Source organism: Erithacus rubecula (genome assembly GCF_903797595.1).
Source record: "Erithacus rubecula genome assembly, chromosome: 26".
Lineage (NCBI taxonomy): Eukaryota > Metazoa > Chordata > Aves > Passeriformes > Muscicapidae > Erithacus > Erithacus rubecula.
This window is the reverse complement of record NC_136678.1, coordinates 1,992,835-2,014,836: the sequence shown is the minus strand read 5'-3', so window position 1 is coordinate 2,014,836 and position 22,002 is coordinate 1,992,835. Positions and strand designations below refer to the sequence as shown.

The following is a 22,002-nucleotide window of genomic DNA, read 5'->3' as shown; positions in this document are numbered from 1 at the left end:
GGGGGCTGCGTGGTTCCCCTCCCTTGCTCCGCCTGGCAGGGACACGGGGCTCTGCTGTTTTCCGCTGTCGCCCCGCTCTGCCCGTGTTGCAGTGCGGGCTGGGGAGAGCGGCAGCCCCGAGGAGCCGCGGCTTTGCGGATGCTCCCTGCGAACCCCCAGAGCTCGCTACCTTCTCGGTGTTTTTTCCAGGCGATGCCACACCTCCCGAGGACACTGGGGACATCGGGTTTTGCTGAGCTTAGCAGCTTTTCACCGTCGTACCGAAGGCATCAGACAGACGCTCATCTGCCCTGAAGTGCAGATCTGCAACAGCTCCCGGGAAGACTCTGTCTCTCTGTCTCTCTGTCTCTCTTTCTCTCTCTCTCCAGTCCAAACCATTACAAGACCTGACTTCCACCATCTGGGAATCTAACCCCTCTTATGTCCCTTCTCCTTTTTCTACGATGACTCACCATAATTTTTAACTTTGAAGAGAGAGGAAATTATGGGGATCTTGGAAACCTGTATTTCTCTCTAGGATTTCCCCAGGGGTCAGATAATCGGTGTTACTAAGAGACACTAAGATTTGGCTTCTCCAGGTAATGTGATTTGTTTTCTGTGTGCCATGGTGGTTTGCAGAGGATGACAGGAGCCGGGACACCAGCGGTCGAGGAGGGGGACTGCGCTGGTCCGCGGGGCAGCCGGAGCCGCCGGCTCCACATTCCGGCAGCCGCAGAGCTGGGCTGCAGGCAGGGAGGGCAGCATGTCACCAGGGAAAGAGGATTGGGAAGGTGTTAAACTTAAAAGCCGAGCCGGAGCTTTCCTGGAGGGTAGATTGCCTGAGATCGCACGGTTAAATGTTAATTAACCCTTAGCTGCATGCCTGGAAATGAGCTGAGTCTGGCACCCCGCGGGGTCCTCTCGCCACTTCAGGGCTGAATGGGGTTATTTTTTTCCCTTCCTTTCTCTTCCCTTCCCCCTCTTTATTTTTTTTTAACTGGAATTTTTATTTTTAGCCAAAAAATAAGCTCTGGTTTACCAATGCCAGTTTTTCCACACTGGTTTCGAATAGGTGACGGTTCCTCAGGTGTTTTCTCTGTTCCACCTAAGGGGTTTAGATGGGAGTTGTTGAACTCTGTCCCAAGGAAGGCAAATTAACCCCTCCAGGAAGGGAATAGACGTGCTAGGAAGGGATCTACTCTCCTCCCCCCAACTTTATTCCATCTCTCTCTTTCTCAGCAGGGGCGATTTTCTTTCTTCTTCTTCTTCTTCTTTTTTTTTTTTTTTTTTTTTATTCTCCTCTTTTTTTATCTCATCCCTTCGCCTTTTCATGAGACTCTTCCAAACCTACGTACCTGTCCTTCTGCAGGATAGTAGCCCTGCCCTGAACCCGACCCCACCGCCGGGCGCTGGGAAGAGTTTAGCATAAGGATTTCTTTTAAAGCCCAATATGACAGTTGCCACTGGAGATCCTGCAGATGAAGCTGCAGCTCTCCCCGGTCACCCACAGGACACGTACAACCCCGAGACCGACCATGAGTGCTGTGAGAGGGTGGTCATCAACATCTCGGGGCTGCGCTTCGAGACGCAGCTCAAGACACTCGCCCAGTTTCCAGAGACCTTGCTAGGGGATCCTAAAAAGAGGATGAGATATTTTGACCCTCTGAGGAACGAGTATTTCTTTGACCGGAACAGACCCAGCTTCGATGCCATCCTGTACTATTACCAGTCCGGGGGGAGGTTGCGGCGGCCGGTGAACGTGCCCTTGGACATCTTCTCCGAAGAGATCCGCTTCTACGAGCTGGGGGAGGAAGCCATGGAGATGTTCAGGGAGGATGAAGGCTACATCAAGGAAGAGGAGAGGCCGCTGCCTGAGAATGAGTTTCAGAGACAAGTGTGGTTGCTCTTCGAGTACCCCGAGAGCTCAGGCCCTGCCAGGATTATAGCTATTGTCTCTGTCATGGTGATTTTAATCTCCATCGTCAGCTTTTGCCTGGAAACGTTGCCCATTTTTCGGGATGAGAACGAAGACATGCACGGCAGCGGGCTGAGCCATCCCCCCTACTCCAACAGCAGCATGGGGTACCAGCAGTCCACTTCTTTCACAGACCCCTTCTTCATCGTGGAGACACTTTGCATCATCTGGTTCTCCTTCGAGTTCTTGGTGAGGTTTTTCGCCTGCCCCAGCAAGGCTGGTTTTTTTACCAACATCATGAACATCATAGACATCGTAGCCATCATTCCCTACTTCATCACCTTAGGGACAGAGCTGGCTGAAAAGCCAGAGGACGGCCAGCAGGGCCAGCAGGCCATGTCCTTGGCCATCCTCCGAGTCATCCGCTTGGTGCGGGTCTTCAGGATCTTCAAGCTCTCCCGGCACTCCAAGGGGCTGCAGATCCTGGGCCAGACTCTCAAGGCCAGCATGAGGGAGCTGGGCTTGCTCATCTTCTTCCTCTTCATCGGCGTCATCCTCTTCTCCAGCGCCGTCTACTTCGCCGAGGCCGACGAGAGCGAGTCCCAGTTCCCGAGCATCCCCGATGCCTTCTGGTGGGCTGTGGTTTCCATGACGACTGTTGGATACGGAGACATGGTCCCCACGACCATCGGGGGGAAAATAGTGGGTTCCTTGTGTGCCATCGCTGGTGTATTAACCATTGCCTTACCAGTGCCCGTCATAGTGTCTAACTTCAATTACTTCTACCACCGGGAGACCGAGGGAGAGGAGCAGGCTCAGTATTTGCAAGTAACCAGCTGCCCAAAGATCCCCTCTTCCCCTGACCTAAAGAAAAGCAGAAGTGCCTCTACTATTAGTAAGTCTGATTATATGGAGATTCAGGAAGGTGTAAACAATAGCAATGAGGATTTTAGGGAGGAGAACTTGAAGACAGCCAATTGCACCCTAGCTAACACAAACTATGTGAATATCACCAAAATGCTAACCGATGTCTAGTCGCTAAAATCTAGTCCTGTATTTAAAGCTGAAGTGGAACAATTGCAGATATTGAGTGCTGCTCTGCATTGTAGTTAATACAGTATTTTCTACGGTGTATATTTGGTTCTGCATGGGAAGCAATAGCTGTGTAAGTGACTTTTAACCTTTGATTTCCACACCCAATAAGCGTCTGTGCAAAAAAAACAAACAAACCCTAACAAACCCCAAACCATTTCTATTGCCCTTCTCCCACCCCAGGCTCGTGGGTTTCCAAAGGTACTGAGGGGACTTGGAGCAGCGGGATGGGGATGGCAGGGGCAGCTCTGGGGTGCCACAAACCCTGGTCCCTGTCCTGGGTGACACAGGGAGCAGCAGGGAAAGGTCAGGCAGAGTTTCCTGGAGGGGTCGGGTTGCTGGAGGCTCCTGCCTCGAGCACAGAGCCCAGCTCGTGTTTCATAACTGAAAATGCTGCATGCTGCAATAGTTTCAGCCACTGCAGTGTGCCAGTGTGAGGCCCAGGGGAGGGATAATTAGTGTGACGGCACATTATTTGTTAAGTCTTAAATTTTCTATGCCAGGCATCGGGAGGGATGAGTAAATAAATCAAGAGCTTGGAATTTATTTATTTATTTAGGTGACACTTCCATCGTCAATATTTCCAGGATCACCAAAGACACCTCCACTGACACATTGAAAATGAGTTGGAAAAAGCATCTTTTTTTATATCTATATATAAAACTGGAGCAACTATGCTGTGGCCTATAATATATTTATACTGCAGTGAAATTTAACCGGTAATACAGTACAGCTGCATGGATATTTGTTGCATGAGTCTGAATATTTAATACACACACAAATATATATTTTCTTAGTAGACTATACAGTATTCATGTTTATAGTGTTTATAGATTCTCCAGTGGCTTGAAGGAGATTCCTGGGAATTTAAAAAAATCTCCATTATAGTTAAAAACCGTATGGGGAAGGCGTGTGCTGACAACAGTTGGATAGATAACAATGCAAAGTCTGAGAGATAACAAGGCAGAGCCTGAGTGTCCGAGCATCCAGACACAGGAGCTGACAAATGCAAGCCAGGGAAGGTGAGCTGAAAGTTAAACACCTGCGCTCATTATGGGGAGAGTAATTAGTCATTAATCGTGGTGTCAGGAGCAGAATCCACAGTGGATGGGAGAGGGCACGAGGAGCAGGTGGAATAGCAGGTTCCAGCTCTCCTGGCTTGTTTGTTCAGCAGTTTTCAGCCATTCCCACAGAATTCCAGTGTGTGTGTGTGTATAGATATTTAGAGAGCGACTACAGGGCCGAATCCTCAGCAAACAGAGCACTTGGGGTATCAAGGATTTCCCAGCTCAGGGCTGCTGGGATGGGCTGGAGCAGGTGGCCTGTTCCTGGAGCCCGTGGGGGCACCAGGGCAAGGTGTGTTTGGGGCTGGAAAGCTCCTTTTCCACCCTCTCAGGGCTGGGTTTGTTCCTTTGTGATGGAGGTGTCCTGGATCAGAGCTGGCACCTCTTTGCCTTCCTCCAGGGTGTTTAGGAGCAGGGGGCCAAAGGTGCAGAGAGCCTGAGCTTCTGTCTCCTCTTTGTCCCTAGTGTTATTTGGGGATGGCTGGAGCTGTTGATCCATGGGGAATCTCACCCTATGGGGTTTTGCTTGTGTTTTCCCCATTGCTGACAAACCTCAGGGAGAGGTGCCCTGTTCCTTTTCCAGGTCAGGGGAGACAGAGGAAAATCTCTGCCAAGGTTGTGGCTGAGCAAAGCCTCCCTGGGCTGTGGAACAGGGTTGAGCCAGGTGAATTTGGGCTGAACTGGGACATGATCAGCCCTGAACACTGCATGAAGGGTGAGCACAAGGAGCCTGGGGAGGGGTCAGCCAGACCCTGCTCCTCCAATAACCCAACAGGTGCTAAAGTATCCACAGCAAAGGCTCCAAATGCTGCTCCAGAGCAGGAGCCACTGCTGATGGGGCTCCACCTGGCCAGGTGGAATCACTCCTCAGTTTTATTTAATTGATTGGTTGATTGAGGCCTGGCTATAATCAATTCCATGGTTTGTGCATGGCAGTCCCTGCTTTGCACAGGGCAGAGGATCAGCAGCCTCCACGTGCTGGGTTCAGGGTGCTCAGCCTGTCTTTAATTGGATCTTGTTGTTTTGGGAATCCTGCACTCCCACTTTGCTGTGGCAGCCTGGGAATGGGAGACCCAGAATCCCCTTCATGCACACACACAGAAAAGCCAACACAACCAAAAGCAATAAATCTTGGGTTCTGAGGCTCATCCTGTTGGATGGGACAGGGCTGGTCAGAGTCCCCAGCTCTCATTCCCTTGGCCGATTTCCATGGGTCCAGCTCATGGTGGGTCTGTGGGTACAGGGGCTCACACAGCAGAGCTGCCTGATGTGCCGGGATCCTCTGGGTTCCCTTAGCTGATCCCATTCCTGCTCAGCTTGAGGTGTTTTGCTGGTGGTTTTGCTGCAGGTGCTTTGGAGGATGCTGGCAGTGAAGTGTCAGGTTGTTGAAAACCTGTGGGCTTGGGGTGGTTTGGAGGTGCTTTGGCCAAAGCACTGGGTTTGTTGTGGTGGTTTGGTGAGGAGGAAGGTGAGGTTTTCCTTTGGGAGTGTGGGGTTTTGGACACAGTGTTCCTGTGCAAGGCCAGGCAGGAGGGGAGTGGATCCACGAGCCTGATCCAAACATCCAAACCCAGTGTCCATGCTGGGGGGTCCTGGACACCTTGGGAAGCTCCACAGTCACACATCAGGGACAAATGGGGATGAAGAGCAAGTGGCCACGCTCCTGTTGTCACTGATGTGAGATGAGTACTGTCCCCATGGTAGGGGCCAGCCCAGGACAGATCCTGAACCTCCTGCACTGACCCTGGCAGAGGCTCCTGGGGAAAATGAGCCCTGGTGGGAGAGCTCTGGGCTGGCCTTGTTTGGGACACAAGGAAAACACCCAGGGTCAGTGCTGGGTGTTTGAAACAGGGTGGGAAGGGTTAGTGAGGGCTCAGGCTGGGAGGGATCTGTGCCTGGGAGGGATGTGTGGGTGGGAAGGATCTGTGATGGGAAGGATCTGTGGTGGGAAGGATCCAGTGATGAGAAGGATCCATGGATGGGAAGGATCAGTGGATGGGAAGGATTTGTGGTGGGAAGGATCAAGGGATGGGAAGGATCAGTGGATGAGAAGGATCTGTGGATGGGAAGGATCTGTGGATAGGAAGGATCCAGGAATGAGAAGGATCCATGGATGGGAAGGATCTGTGGATGGGAAGGATCAGTGGATAGGAAGGATTCAGGGATGAGAAGGATCCAGGGATGAGAAGGATCCATGGATAGGAAGGATCCATGGATGAGAAGGATCTGTGGATGGGAAGGATCCATGGATGGGAAGGATCCATGGATGAGAAGGATCTGTGGATGGGAAGGATCCATGGATGGGAAGGATCCCTGAGCCCACACAGAGCAGAAGGGTCCAGACTTCTGCCTCACACAGAGAAATGGTTCCCCTACAGCTTTTAATGGGATTTGTGCCTGCAGGTCGGAGCTCTAGTGCTATTTCTAGCTTTGCTTCTGACTCACTGATGTGATCTTGAACCAGTTTTTCAGGAGGAGACTGTGATATTTTTTTCTTTTTTTAAAAATTTTTCTTAAGGAATGTGGTTTGAGAGAGTCTGGGCCTGTTTCTGTGGAGATGCTGAGCATCCCAATCTCCCCCTGACTCTGAAAGGTGTAAAAATGAGCTGCAAAGTGTCTCAGGCTGAGGATGCTAAATTAGGGACTGGGGAGCAGGAGGGTCCCACAGCTGTGTTGGAGTCCATCAGACCCCTGAGCAGGGTTAGTCTGGTTCCTTTGCTCCTGCTGAGGAAATTTCCCTCTCTGCAGGCCTGGGATGGAGCTCTGCAGCTCTCTGGTCTCTGGAGCTGCTCCTGCCTCGGAGGAGGAGGCAGTGCCTCTATTTTGGGTTTGTGCCACGGTTTTGGAGAGATGGAAAGCTGTGATTGCAGAGAGGGTTTGTCTTCTAACACCCAACCTCGTGCCCAAGCCTGCAGGCAGCCCATCAGCCCTTTCAAATCCTCCAGAATATCTGCTGAGGGCAGTGGGGTGAGGCTCATCTACCAGCTGGATGCTACCAAGTGATTAGGAAAAAAATGATCTCTCTGGAGCACAATGTTTTATTGAGAAAATTAATCTCTGCAGTGACTGTGTCAAAGTCCTACAGATTTGAATATTGAGCTATAAGAAGAAAAGGATCTCTGGATTGGCATTATGAGAGTGTGGCACGTGGGTGGATAAATATGGGCATATTTGTGCATAAATACACAGAAGGAGAGAAAAAGACAGAGGAGGAGGAGGTATTTCAGGAAGGACCTTGCTTTGTTATCAGATAATTCCTGGGTCAGCCCTTGAAAGTGCTGCCAAAGCCTTGTAGCTATTCCAGAGCTTGCAACACACTTGGGGATGGGAGCAAGGGAGGGAGAGCTGGGTCTCACCTTGGGATTGGAAACATCCTGAGGCTCTGGTGGCATTCAGCTCCTCACAGCCCACTGCAAACAGCAGCTTTGCAGTGTCTGTTCCCAACCCAAATCCTGGCTTGGGTTGTCACAACCATTTCTGTGAGTGTGCAGAGGTGGAAGGGATGTGTTTGACATGCAGGTGCTGTGCTGCACCAAGTGGAATTTGGGATTATTGTTTGTAATGGTTGGATTTTAAATCTCTTAAACTATGGTGACTTTTGGCCCTGGTGTGGTGGCTCCTGTTCTGGAGCTGGAGTAGTTTTATCACAGAATCCTGGAATGGTTTGGATTGGAGGGACATTAAAACTCACCTTGCCATGGACAGGGACACTTTCCACCAGACCAGGTTGCTCCAAGCCCATCCAACTTGGCCTTGAAACCTTTTCTCAAGATCTTTACCATGAGTAAAGGTCTGCATCCAGGGGGAAGTTATCCATGGGAGTTACCCATGAGAGTTATCCATGGGAATTGTCCAGTGGAGTTAATTATCCAGGGGAGTTAATTATCCAGGGGAGTTATCCATGAGAGTTATCCATGGGAATTATCCAGGGGAGTTAATTATCCAGGGGAGTTATCCATGGGATTTATCCAGAGGAGTTATCCATGGGAGTTAATTATCCAGGGGAGTTATCCATGGGATTTATCCAGAGGAGTTATCTTGGGGAGTTAGTTATCCATGGGAGTTATCCATGGGAGTTAATTATCCATGGGAATTATCCAGGGGAGTTAATTATCCAGGGGAGTTATCCGTGGGAGTTTCCCATGGGAGTTACACGTGGTGGTCACTCATGGAACTGCTCAGTTGGCTGCAGGGGTCAGGCAGGCTGAGGGAAGGAGGAGTCAGCCCCAAACTCTTTGGTTTGCACTCAGATGAGGGCTGTGGCTCTCCCCACCCCTGCAGCATTTGATCTTCTCCATCCTTGGTCCTTCCTGCTGGGGACCAGCTGCTGTCCCTGCCAGGAGCCCCGAGGGGGACAAGGGCTCCCCCCCAACACCAGCCACACTCTGCCCTTCCCCAGCCCTGTCAGCACCCCTGGCCTCGGTGTCCTTGAGATGTTTCTGCATTTGGCTGCCCAAAATTCACCCCCTGCTCAGAAATGGGTGCTCTGATCCTGCTGTGTCCCACCAGGGGGAGGGGGCCAGCCCAGGGTGAGGCAGCCCTGGGAGCACAGCACTGATTTACACCTGGGGACAGGATCCCCCAGCCCAGTTGTGCATGATGAGAGGTAAATCCCTAATTCATATTTTCCTCCAGGGAGGGCTTGGTTTGGCTTGCAGGAGCTGCTGAACATTGTATAATCACACCAGGTCTGTGCACATGGACCCACCCTGTCCCCTCCCCAGCCCTGCCTGCCTTTCCTTGGTCTTCTGGGATCTGGTTTTTTGATTATTATTTTTATTTCTGCTGCCTATAAGATGTAATTATCCATTTGCACTTGCTCCCTCATTGTTTGAGACTGTGCTCTCGTCCTCCAATGTCATCCCCGAAGCACAAGGGGAAAAAATGGGTATTGGATCAACCCTGCATGTGGTGCCTAATTTGAGCAAATCAATAGGAAGAGGAAATCCAAGAAGGACTCATCCTAAGGATGCTGGAGCTGAACCTTTTGTTTCCATGGTTACAGGAGAAATGGGACCAGGAATGGAGAGAGGCCTATAAACTGTTAAAGGAGGACTCATGGGAATTTCAACTCATTTAACCATGCATTTGCTAGACACAACTTTAGACACCAGCTGGATCTGAATTGCACAGTGTTTATAGAAATTCTGCTTTATTGACAGCTGGGGGTGCTGGGGGTGTGGGAAGGGGCTGGGGCCCCCGAGTCAATAAAGCTGCCTGTTGTACATAGGTATACAGAGCTGTGTACATACATATCCAAATGAGCATTTGCTGTCTGGTTTATCATCAGTGTATATAATTTATTCTTCACAGAGTATCACAATTTTTGTAAATATCGGCACTAATTAAGAGAAAATAAATATGTATATTATTGAGGAGTTATTTTGGTATCAGTTCTGTGGAGGGTGGGAGAGGAAAAGGACAAGTAATCATGTTTTTGATATGTTTTTCTCTACAACTAAACCCTCTGTGAGGAGAGAATCAGCCTGGACTGGGGGAAATGAGTTTGTGCTCCCCCATCTGCAGGGGCAGAGTCCCAAAAACCCCTGGGAGGAGGAGCTGATGGGTCTTGGTGCTGGACATTGGACATGCTGCAGGTTGTGCACAGAATTCCCATGGGATTTGCTCCAAGAAAGCTCCAGCAGTGACACCAGCAGATGGGAAGGGGCTGGAACCTGGCTCAGGTGTTCTCCATGGCTCCCCACTCCTCCAGCCACACCCATGCAGGTAACAGGGGATGGGTGCTGCTGGGGGACCAGCCTGCTCCTGGAAAACCTGTGGGCAGCCAGGGGATGGTTTTTGAAAGCAGGTGATCCCTCTGGGAGGAGGGAGGAGCAAACAGGGAGGGATGGGGCTGGTGGCACATCACCTGTGGGGTTGTGCCCATGGAGATGTCTCCTGGTGGGATCTCTGGAGGGAAACGGGGAGGGGATCCCTGGGATGGCTTCAGCTGTCCTTGCAGAGGAGTGGTTGGTTTGTCCATCTCCAGGGAACAGCTGCAATATTTTCTCTTGCTGTTCCCAGCAAAGGCAGGGAAGGTGTTTGGGGCACTTGTTTTGGGGTTTGCCTGTTTGCTCAGTGGTTTCACAGGAACTGTAGCTGCTCTGGGCTTCCCTTCTGACAGGGAGAGCCCACTCTGTGCACAGAGGATGAAGGTGGAACACAAGGAGAACAAAGAAATTCTCCTTCTCCCTTGGTGGGTCTGCCCTGCTCTGGGATGTAACCCAAGGGTTTGTGCCAAACCTCCTTCTCAACCACCCCAAACTGCTCCTGCTGGTCATGGAGGAGCCCCTGGTGTGGGCTCAGAGTCAAGTTTTGGGTTCAAGTGTCACTGTGTGACCAAGGGGGTGTCATGTCCCATTCCGTGCCTCAGTTTCCCTGTCTGTAACACAGTTTGCTAAGCTGGACCCAGCAAACTGCAATTCCTAATTCGATATTAGGACAGTGAAAATGCAGAAATGGGTGGCTGAACACATGGAAGGCTCTTGTTGGGGGCAGAAGAGCTGTTCAAGAGCCGCCAAATAATGAACATTTACACTGGGTAAACCACCGGAGCGCCCAAAAAGTAACAGAAGCGTTGATGAGCGATGCACCCTGAGGGAAGTGTCGCTGTTTGCTGCAGTGCTGAGTGGAAGCAATCCCCAACCCGGGCCCCTCTGTGCTCCCAGCCCCATCTCCGAGCCCAGCAGAGGCTCCAGCTGCCTCTGCCAGACGCCAAACCCTTCCCTTACCGGTGCCCTGCTGCCCGTAAACATCCAGGCACAAAGCGGCACCGGGAGTTTGCAGCACAGGCTGCTCCGCACGGGCTCCGGAGGCGAAGGAGGCTGCGAGGCAGACGCGGTAATTATTTTAAATTGCCGGGCAGCCAGCGTGCGCCGCCAGCCCAGCCGCGCTCCGAGCGCAGCGGATGCACCGGGGCGCGCATCCTCCCCCGGCAGCGCTGCTCGGGCTTCTACAGCCCCCAGAGGGGCCAGGAGGGGCTGGGACAGTCACCCACACAAGAGGACACCTCCCCGCCTCCAGGCAGGTCTGTGTCCAAGCCAGAGCAGCGATCCCGACTGCGGAGCCCTGCCCGGCTGCTGCTGCTGCTGTGCTCACTGACCTACTTGTGCCACCGTCCCTGCCCAGTGTGGCCTGTCTGGCAGCCAAATCCCCAAAAACCTCCCGTGGATCAAACAGAGACCCCCGAGGTGGGCAGGGTGTTGCTCCCCAAGATCCCCGAGGTGGGCAGGGTGATGGTCCCCAAGATGGGCAGGGTGATGCTCCCCAAAATCCCCAAGGTGGGCAGGGTGATGGTCCCCAAGGTGGGCAGGGTGATGCTCCCCAAAATCCCCAAGGTGGACAGGGTGATGCTCCCCAAAATCCCCGAGGTGGGCAGGGTGATGCTGCTCCCCATCATGCAGGGACCATGTTACACAATTTGCAGGAACTCCTCTCCCTGCCAAGGGGCTCCAGGCTTCCAAACCTGCTCATTTCCATCGAGGAAGGAGAGGATTCAAATGCCAACAAAGCACTACCTCTGTTCTCCTGGAAAGCTCGGGATGCTCAAACCCCATTACAGCCCATCCTGCGTGCCCCAGGGAGCAGCAGGAATTTTTAGCCCTCCTGACTGCCTGTGAGCAGATCTGCCTCCATTTGGCAGAGTGGGCACTCGGATCCTGAAAGCACTTCCTGGGCTGGAGCTGGAGGAGGCCATTAACTGAGAGTGGGAAAGGGAAATGCTCCCAGAGCCAGGATCTGCTGCTCTCCTGGTGCTGCTCTGTGGCTTTCTGGGGTGGGAGCTGAGTGGAGCCATCACTGGTGATTCCAAAGAGCCCTAGCCAGGCAGCTGGGTACAAAACATTTGCAATTTGTGGGCGTGTGAAGTGGGGCCCCCACAATCTATCTTTAGGTAACCCCTAGGCAAAGGTTTGCAGCTTGCACAGCTCCCAGTGAACATTTATCCTGCAGCTCTGGAAATCAGGCCAGGTCTCTCCTTCTCCTTCCCACTTCCTCCTTGCTCCTTCTTCTCCCTGCTTTGCATTTGTGCTGGGTGTTGAAAAACCTATTCCTGGGAGCTGCTCTCTCATCTGCACCTCTGCATAGTGTCCAGGGTGGGAAAAGGGGGGGTTAGGCAAATGACAGCAATATTTGGGTGTATTAAACATGAATCTGTGCTTTTACAGAGTGAGAATTGAGTCTGCTGAGCCCCACATTTACAAAGAATTAGGGTAGATAAATAAGATGCAAGGACTAAATCCAGCTCTACCCAAATATTAGAGCTCCCATAATACTGAAGCCTCTTGTTCTGGTGTCAGCCCAGTTTCATGGAGGAGGCACTTGGTGCCTTCCTCAGCCCAGAGTGCTGAGGTCCTGCTGGGACCTCTTGGTGCCCTGAGCCTCCCTGTGCTGGGGACAAGCCACAGTGAGGCTGCCTCAGCTTTTGAACCTAAAAAAATAGTGGGACAGTCTGGGCCCAGGGGATCTGGGAAGTTTTCCCCAAAGGCTCAGGAGAAGGTTTGCCCCTCTCCTGCTCTCTGTGGCTGCTATTGCTGGGCACAGCTCGCTCAGCACCCTGGGGCTGTGGGTGTTCATCCATCCCAGATTTCCATGATGCTCCACAGACCAGTCTTGGGGAGGTTGTTGGTTTAAAAAATGCCTTGCTGAGTTCACAGGGACCCAAGGGTTTGCAGAGAAACCCCAGGGCTGGCGAGAGCTCAGAGTTTGTTTTGCTGCTTCTTTAAAGCAGCAAAAACCCTCCCTGGGCAGGAGCTGTGCTGGGGTTTGGGAACTGCAGATGCCAAGGTCATCCAGGGAGCCCAGCCTGGCACAGCCACCCTGCCATGAGCTCCCTCCTCCCCTCTGGGGCTGTGGCAGAGCAGCCTCAGCCCCAGGGAGGTGGATTTACCCAGCAAGAGGTGAAGGTTTGGGGCGGGCAAGGGAAGCAGAACAAATCTCTTGTGCCAGGCACCTGCTCCCTGCCTCTGCAGAAGTGCCAGCAGGGTTTGAGAGAGGAGCCTTTTCCTCTTAGGAGAGGGGTTGTCTTCCACTGTCCTTTTATCCTTGGCTAATTAAAGGCAAATCTCTGCTGAAGGAATGCAGTTCTTCATAGCTGAGCTTTAATAACTAGAAAGTGGCTGCAAATGCTTGGAGGCAGTGGCAGAAATCCTGGGCAGAAATAGCATTTTTATCTTGCAGCTTACCAGCTTTGGCTGCAGGGATAATAAATTTCTGAGTTGTAGAAGGAGGCAGCAGAGGATACAGCCCCGTGTTGTTCGAGTTTACAGAAGGATCAGTTGGATGGATCAGCTAAACTCCCAACTCCTCCCTGAGCAGGACAGCAGAGATCCCATGGCAGTGGGGGTGGAACAAGGTGACCTTGCAGGTCCCTTCCATCCCAAACTGTTCTGTGATTCCATGAGATTCCAAGGCCATGGTGAGGTGCCACCAGTCCCTGGGGATACTGTGGGGAAGGGCTGGAATCAATCATGTCCCAGTAAAAAAAGATGTTTCTGGTTCTGGATCCAAATCCTTTCATCCCAAGGAGGGGTCTGCAGGCAGCTGGATCCCATCTGCAACGAGCACCACCCAGCTCCAGCTGCTGCAGGGAAGGGGAGGGAGGCTGGTCCCATGTCCCAGATGTTGGGTGAGATGCTTGAGATGGATCTGAGATGTTTTAAGATGGATGTTGGGTGAGATGTTTGACTTGGATCCTGTGGAGCTCCAAACCAGGCTGGGAGGTGGAAAGCTGGAGGGGAGGTGGGTCACAGCTCTTGCCTTCCCCTTCAGCAGCAGCTGCTCTCTGCACCCTGCCAGCCCTGCATGGCAGGAGGGTTTTGCTCCAAACTTGCTGCTTTATCCCTGTGGGAGGACTGGGCAGGACCAGGGGGAAGGAGCAGGGCTGGAAGTTGATTTTGCAGCTTCAGCTGTCTAAACCCAAGCAGCCTGGTCTGCTGGGGTCACCTGGGGCTCAGTGTGCTCCATGAGGGGCTGGCACTTCAGAGGGATGGAGGATGAGGCTCCCCCTGGCTGTTGGCCTCCCTCCAGCAACTGCACAGATGGCTGCAACTTCTTCCACTTGCAGACTAGTCTGATCCATGCTCTTGAACATTCACATGCTGGTTATTTCCACTCTGCAAAAGGCAGAAGAATTTAACCCTGAAGGACCTCCATCAATCAGGAAGAAGGATGCTCTGCACTTGTGCAACATCTCCCAGCCAGGCAGCCTGCAGCACTTTACTCACAAATGTTTTTAAAGGTTTTGGGTTACTGTAATGCCCTGAAACCCTTAAGGATGAAAAAACCCCAGAGCAATGGAACATTTGGTATAACAGGGCATGATTTCACAAAGACAGGCACTGAAAACAAGGATGTGGCATCCAGTAAGACTGGCAAGGAGCAGGCACAGAGAGTAACTATTATTATTCTGATGCTGATGTTGCGTGGCTCTTACACAGTGCTTTTCATTAGGAGCTCTAAAGTGCTTTAGGAAAGGAGAGACTCAGATGTCTGGGCAGTCTGCAGTGATTTCAGCAGAGGAGGGAGGTCTGATGCAGAAGCTCTTACTGCAGTTCACTGGTTGCAGGGCAAGGTCCTCCTCTGCTCAGCTCCTAATGGCATTTTAGTTATTCCTCAGCTTCCAGAAGTCTCCTCACAGAACTGTGGTCCTGCAGCACCAGTGGAGAGCTGGGGACACCCCTCCTGATGAGCATCCCCCTTTCCTCCAGCCCCCAGCATTCCCATTCCTGCAGTGAATGCAGCAGACATCTAAAACCCCAGCATTTCTGAGCATTGGGTCTGCAGCCTTCCCTCAGTGGAAGGAGGCACAAGGTCCCTGGGGGAGGACACCTGGTGGACCCAGAGGGGTTTGTGCTGTGCAAGGACAGACAGAAAAGGCATCACAAGCACTCCTGGCACAGCTCTGCAGCACAAATTCTCCTCTAGTTTTCCTTCCTGCTCTGGCTGGGGGCCAGCAGGTAACAGTAGCTGCCATCCAGTGTGGCCCTGAGGGCTCCTGGTCCCCAGCACTGGGTCCATCCCTGGGCCAGCAGCATCTCCAGCCCTGCAGCCCCTGGGCCAGCTCCCTCCTGGCATTCCTGCAGCAGCTGAGGGCAGGGAGGAGCTGCTGGAGGCAGCTGGGTTCCTGCCCTGCCTGGGGGAAACAATGCTTGGAAAAGAACAGAAGATCACAGCAGGCAGGGGGGATGCTGGTGCAGCAGCCTGGGTTTGAGGGGCAGCACTGGAGCTGCTGATTCTCTTGAGGCTTTCCACCTGTGGGGACTGAGGATTTTGGCTGTCTTTGCCATTTGGATCCTTAAGGATTGGGAAATTGCACAGTTTGGTGAGGGGCACCCCCAGATCAGGCCACATTCCTGTGTGCAGGGACATGAAAATAACCCCATTAAACCCCAGAGTGTGCTCCTTTGAGATCCCTCCATTCCCTAACAGCCTAAGTGATGATGCTGAAGGGGAAAATCACCCATGGGTTTAGCTCAAGTGGCTCATTGTGGGAATTGTCACAGGGAGAAAACAATCCCTGCCAGCTCCAGAAAGAGGAGCAGACACCTTTGGGCCAGAGCATGAGGCATGCTTGGCTCAGTGGGATGCCCTGCAGGTGGTGAAAGGAGTTTGACTCAGTGGGCTTCCCGGCATGGCAGGGGCTCAGGGAAGGCGTCGATTTGGCTCTGCTTGGGGAGATGTGTCTCCCAGGAACGTCATCCTCTCCCTCCCTCCCTCCCTCCCTCCTCCCTCCCTCCCGCCCGTCCCCATCCCTCCCTCCCTCCCTCCCGCCCATCCCTCCCTCCCTCCCTCCCTCCCTCCCTCCCTCCCCACAATCATCCCAGGGACGCATCCTCTCCTCTCTCCCTCCCCAGTAGCATCCCAGGAACTCATCCCCTCCCTCCCTCCCCAGCATCTCCCAGGGACTCCATCCTCTCCCTCCCTCTCTCCCTCTCTCCCTCTCAATCCCTCGTCTCCCTCTCTCCCATCTCGATCCTCTCTCCCTCTCGCCCTCTCTCCCTCTCTCCCTCCCTCCCTCCCTCCCTCCTCCCTCCTCCCTGCCCTCCCTCCCTCCTTACCTCCCTCCCAGCACCATTCCAGGGACTCATCCTCTCCCTCTCATCCCTCCCAGCATCATCCCAGGCACTCATCCTCTCCCTCTCTCCCTCCCCAGCATCATCCCAGGAACTCATCCTCTCCCTCTCTCCCTCCCCAGCATCATCCCAGGCACTCATCCTCTCCCTCTCTCCCTCCCCAGCACCATCCCAGGCACTCATCCTCTCCCTCTCTCCCTCCCCAGCATCATCCCAGGCACTCATCCTCTCCCTCTCTCCCTCCCCAGCATCATCCCAGGCACTCATCCTCTCCCTCTCTCCCTCCCCAGCATCATCCCAGGCACTCATCCTCTCCCTCTCTCCCTCCCCAGCACCATCCCAGGGACTCATCCTCTCCCTCTCTCCCTCCCCAGCATCATCCCAGGGACTCATCCTCTCCCTCTCTCCCTCCCCAGCACCATCCCAGGGACTCATCCTCTCCCTCCCTCCCTCCCCAGCATCATCCCAGGAACTCATCCTCTCCCTCCCTCCCTCCCGGCAGCAGCCGCAGAAGCGCCGGCTCAGCACAGCGCAGCAGCTCCTCGGCTCGAGGATTAGCCACTCATTTGCCATAAATAGAAAACAGGGGAATGTGTTTTAGTGTATGAAATATATCCCAGGAGGCCGCTGATGTGCGGGAAGATGAGTGCGTGCTATCGATCCCTGTCCTCATCCCGCTCCCTGCCTCCCTCCCGGCAGAGCTGACCCTCCTGCCCTGTGCTGCCCCCGGGGCCTGACCCTGTGCCTGGGGCTGGGATTTGTCACCTTTATGGCCGTGCTGGTGCTCCTGGGCAGGGAGGAGCCCTGGAGGCACCGCGCTGGTCCCCAGGGCTCGGCTCATGCCCAGGGCAGCGTTCCCAGGAGGAGCTCTGCTGGGAGCCCCGTCACGGTCAGCAGAGAGAAACTCCTCCGCATGATTCATCCCGCTTAATTTAGCCATTAGCCTCGGGGTAAGAAGAGGAAAGCCTGAAAGAACCTGGTTTTCTGTGTTTGTGGTGGAAGGAGTCAGGGAAACAAGCCCAGATGGACCATAGATGCCTGCTCCTGGTGCAAGGGGTGTCACTCAGATTTCCAGGGCACCAGTGCCTGGAAGACCCTCCAGACCCAGCTGTGTGGGGTGGGATGGCTTTGATACGTGCCCAGGCAGAGCAGAGCTGAGATGTGGAGTTCCCATGACTGAAACTGCCTCCCACTCCCAGCCCCGTGCCCGGATCCACATTTCCACAGCAGAGCTGCAGGGACATTTCCCTCCACACTCTCAGCCAGTGCTTTTCGTGCCTACAGAGAAGAGAGGAGACCCCCGAGGATGCTCCTTTCTGGGCTGCCTGCCTTTGGCGTGCTGGGATGTGCTTTCCTGTGCTCCCTCCATCTGCCGTGGTGGCACCTTCCCAAAGACAGCTCCTGCCAAGCCAGGACCAGCAATGGGCAACCAGCACAGCACTGGGGGTGCCACAGCCCCAATGTGGGCATGGGACTCGGGGTTTAGGGGACAACAGAGTCTGTGTGTGGCTCTGCAGGGTGGCACCTTGTAGGAGACTGTGTGGTGTGACAGTGGTCAGGATGGTTGTGACAGACAGAGAGATCTCCATAAGCCAGGTCTGGAAACTTGTGGTTATTGCACAGAGTGTGGGTGAAAAGGGCCCTGCTGGGAGCTGCCAGCCACAGGAGCAGGGCAGAGAGACAGTGGGGTAGAGAGAGTTCTAAGAGGTAAGAGAGAGGGAAGTAAGAGAAGGAAGTAAGAGAGCAAAGTAAGAAGTGATTGTCCCATTTACAATACAATAAATCTTCTGTGTTGAATATTCTAATTTCCACTAACCAATCTAATACAAGATACAAATCCTATAGCATTGACACACAGCCTATAAGAATCATTACATTACCATCATGTGTTATACTTTAAACCCTAAAAACTACTCTTTGGACCCCTTCTGCCAAGCTAGCAGGGTCCAGGGTCTTCTCTGACCTTTGGACCATTATTCTGTCAAGAGGGAATTACTTTCCTGGCCATCCTATTGTCTTCTAGTTATTTAGTAACTCAAGGATGGCTTTCATTTCAATCTCACTTATGGTTTCCATATTCTCAAAATCTTTTACTAGGCAATCCTACATATAAGTTTTTCCTGATTCATCCTTCCCAACCTGCACCAGCACCTCCTGCACCAGCACCCATGGATGAGCTGAGCTCGTTTCCCTGACTCCTTACATCAGGAATGCACAAAACCAGGCCTTGTTAAGGTTTTGCTGCTCTGCATGAGCAGCTTTTCCTTGTCTGAACTGAGCTGGGTGGTTGATATGGAGAAAAGCCCCTGTCTGTGCACTGCCCATGATGGTTCTCCTGGCAGCAGGACCCCATCAAGTTCTCCTGGGAATTCCCCATGTGTGGGAGATGAAGGGATGAGTCAAAGCTCTGTGTTTCCATCTTTCCCCACCCAGAATCATCTTCTCATATCATCAAGTCATCCCTGCTTGGACCAGCATTTCTGGTGCTGAAGGGTCACCCAGAGGAGCACACCATGGCAGTGTGAGGGCCAGCAGGGCTTTGGCCCAGTGCAGCATTTCCTGGGCTACTGAGCTTGTTCACCTGCAAGCACACAGCTCAGATGCCTTTGGCTCCTAGCACCCCTCTGCCACCGCTCTGGTGTTCCAGCCCTGCACATCTGCCTGGATTTACTCCAATTTTATGCCTGGGGAGGCTCAGGCCTTACACTGCAAGTTAATGGACCTTGAAATGCCTGGAGATCCTGGCCCTGCTTCCCTGGCTTCACTGAGGGTGGGTTCAGCTGCAGAGGAGTGATGGTGGCAGTGTAGCTGCCCAAATCCCATGGGGGTGAGGATGCTTGTCCCTTTGGGTCCCCTGGGAGAGGCCAGGCTCTCCTGCAGGTGAATATCTTGCACACATTTCCACACAGACTCCTAAGCAGGAGCCACAGGGAGTTCTTTCTCAGGGTGTCCCATTCCTTGCTCTCAGAATACTGGAAGAAGCCCGTGGGATGTGTCTCATGGCCACACCTTCCCAAGAGACAGCTGTCCTCCCCACCAGATCTGTCTGCAAGAGGATTTCTGCATCCAACAGAGGAGGAAAAGACATTGCAAGGGATCTGATGAGACATCTGCAGAGAGATCAGACTGAATCCAAGGAGTGAAGAATGTCCTTCTCAGCATGTCCTGGTGATGTTTCCACCCTGGAGCAAAGCCATCCATTTTTAGTGACTTCCTGCTTAGGTCTTAAAAGCATTGGGAGGGATGGGCAGATTTTCAATGGGCTTGGGAGAGACAAGAAGTCTCTCATGGTTCTTCTTCCTATTGATCCAGCCCTCCAGATAAGACTTTCCTTCAGGACTGTTGCCTTGGCTGCTCATTTTTCCTCCCAAAGCCTCCAGCAAGGATGTGGCTCCAGCAGTTCTGCTCACACTCCCATCTGCTGTTTCCATCAATAAAGGATGAGGGGTTTGATCAATCATTTCCCTCCAAATGCAGCCCTTTCACCCCTGACCATTTCTTGTCTTAAATGGAAACTTCTCCAAACACTCCTAGGTGATACCAGAGTGCAATTCCCCTTGGGACACAGTGGGAATGTTTAAGAATCAGGAAATCTCTCCTTCCCCTTTGCTCATACTTTGGCTCTGGCATGGGGCTAGTTTTACCCTTGCTCACTGCCATACCCATGGGATCCCATTCCTCCCTGGAGTGGGATGAAGAGGTGGCAGTGGGATGGATGTGCCCACCCTGGGGTCCCCCCTGTTAGGACTTGGTCAGGGTTGGATGTGCACTAAGGCAGGAAAGGATGTTCTACCTCTTTTCTTCCCCTGGAAGGTCTTGGGCAAGTTTCTTTAGCACAATCCTAAAAAAAATAAATAAAAAAGGACACGGTGTCATGGGAGAGTTTAAAAGCCCCTTCCCTGCAGGGAGTCACTGCCTGGGGGTGGGGAGGAGCCTTTCCTGGGGTGTGTCCCCCCATTAGCCCCTGCCAGGTGTGCGGGCCAGGCCAGCAGCCCCAGCTCTGTCCCTGCCCCCCTGGGTCAGCCTGGTACCTTTCAGCATGGCTCATGTGCTGCATCTTCCTATTTAGAGAAATCCATAAACCTATAAACCACTGAGAACAGAGTGAACCCTCTGAGACCTTCTGTGGACAATTGATCAGCCAAGGCTTTCAACTCCAGGATTTCTTCTTTTGCCCTTTTTCTTTGTCTTTCTCTGCTTTTCTTAAACCACCTGGGATCCCCTTGGGCTCCATCCTGCCCCACGTTTTTTGCAGTGCTACAAAAGCCCACAACTCATGTCCCTGTGTCCTGGTTTGAAGGACAGGTGTCTGCCAAGAGAGGCAGGACCTTCCCTTTGAAATGGAGAATGTAAATCCCCTCCCTCCAAATTATTATTATTTTGAAATTAAGGGGTTCTCAGGAAAAGAGATGGGAATTAGGAAGAACAGTTCTTTACTAGGAAAATTAAAATACAAATACAGTATTACAAAGAACAATCCCAAACCCTGCCAGAGTCAGAATCCAAGCTGACACCCGTCAGTCAGTCAGGGTGGTGGCAGCAGTCCCATTCAATGGTGGCTGCATCCTCCTGCAGTGGCAGATGTGGTTCAGCTGGAGCAGTGCTCCTGGAGAAGGTGCAGTTTCCTCTGAAGGTGCAGGGATGATGTGGAAAGGTCTGGCTTTCCTCTGGAATGCAGTGGGAAAGGTGCTCTGGTGTTCCAAATCTCAGTTTTCATCTGGGTGGGAAAGGCTTGGCTCCTGCCCTGGCTGGAGCATCTCCCAGTGGGATGATGGAATTTTATCAGTTGTACACTGGGACTCAATGGCCATGAACAGGAGATATCTCCTGGAGGGAGTGGGCTGTGGAAAGATAAAGATGATTGTCCCAGCTGGTTTAAAGATGGCCCATTAGCAGATAATACGTGTCAGGAGATCAGGGTCACTGCCACACCCAGTTTTAAACAATGGCCCATTAACAGGAGATATCTCCCACAGAGATAAGAATCGCTGCCACGCCCAATTTTAAACAATAGCCCATTAACAGGTGATACCTTCTGGATGAAGGGTGGGTCATGGGAAAGATAACGATGATTGCCCAGCTGGTTTAAAGATGGCCCATTAGCAGAGAATATGTGCCAGGAGATCAGGGTCACTGCCCCATCCAGCTGCAGCAGATGGGGACAGAATTCACATTTCTGTCACATCCTGTATTGCGACCCAAGACACCCTGTGCCCAGCAGGCTCTGCCCACCAGTCCTGTGATTTTGAGGGCAGCTGGACCTACTCAGCAGCCAAGTTCCCATGGAATGAGGATCTGAGCTGCTGCTGGGCTCTGCAGCACCTGATGCAGTCTGCTCCCAAAAGGGTTGAGGTGCCCTCATGGGCTGCCTCAGTCCACACAGGCTGCTCAAATCTCCCCAGTGCGCCAACCTGTCCCTCCCTCCTCATTTCCAGAGGTGGGAAAGCAGCAAAGAGCTGGGAAACGACTCCCAGCTGCCCAGTTCTTTGGTGTTTAGTCCATCTGTCCATCTGCACACTCTCCTTCTCCTCAGTGGGTTCCAAAATCTCCGTGGGTGAGAGGAATAAGCCAAGAGGGCAAAGCCCCAAAGGTTAGAGATGTTGCCACCGACCTCAGAGGGAGGACAAAGCCCTGCCCAGACAACCTGGACCTGTACCTGCACCCAGGAAACCTCCACATCTGGCTGGGACCTGCCACAGCTGCCTCAGCCACAGGGGCTGGTGCAGAGATTTGTGCAATCCCTGAGCGGGGAATTGGGAAAATGTTTATTTTTCTTCGCAGAGAAATGATGACTCATTGACTCAAAGCCTTTTGTTGCTGTTGCTGTTGTGGGAAACATATTGTTTTGATTAATATCTTGGCTTGGGAATGGAGATGAGGA

General features: G+C 52.7%; 1 protein-coding gene across 5 annotated transcripts in view; it reads left to right on the top strand.

The window, feature by feature from the left end:
• Positions 1–22,002, top strand: part of KCNA2 (potassium voltage-gated channel subfamily A member 2) — a 131,458-nt gene that overhangs the window by 1,655 nt on the left and 107,801 nt on the right. For 4 of the 5 annotated variants that reach the window (XM_079327159.1, XM_079327157.1, XM_079327158.1 and 1 more), the window contains exon 2: positions 190–4,801. In XM_079327159.1, coding sequence (XP_079183285.1) covers positions 1,430–2,929 — 1,500 coding nt within the window. In that variant the 5' untranslated portion in view covers positions 190–1,429 and the 3' untranslated portion in view covers positions 2,930–4,801. Of the gene's footprint in view, positions 1–189; positions 4,802–22,002 lie in introns of those variants that run through there. The other variant, XR_013776861.1, reaches the window with a different exon arrangement.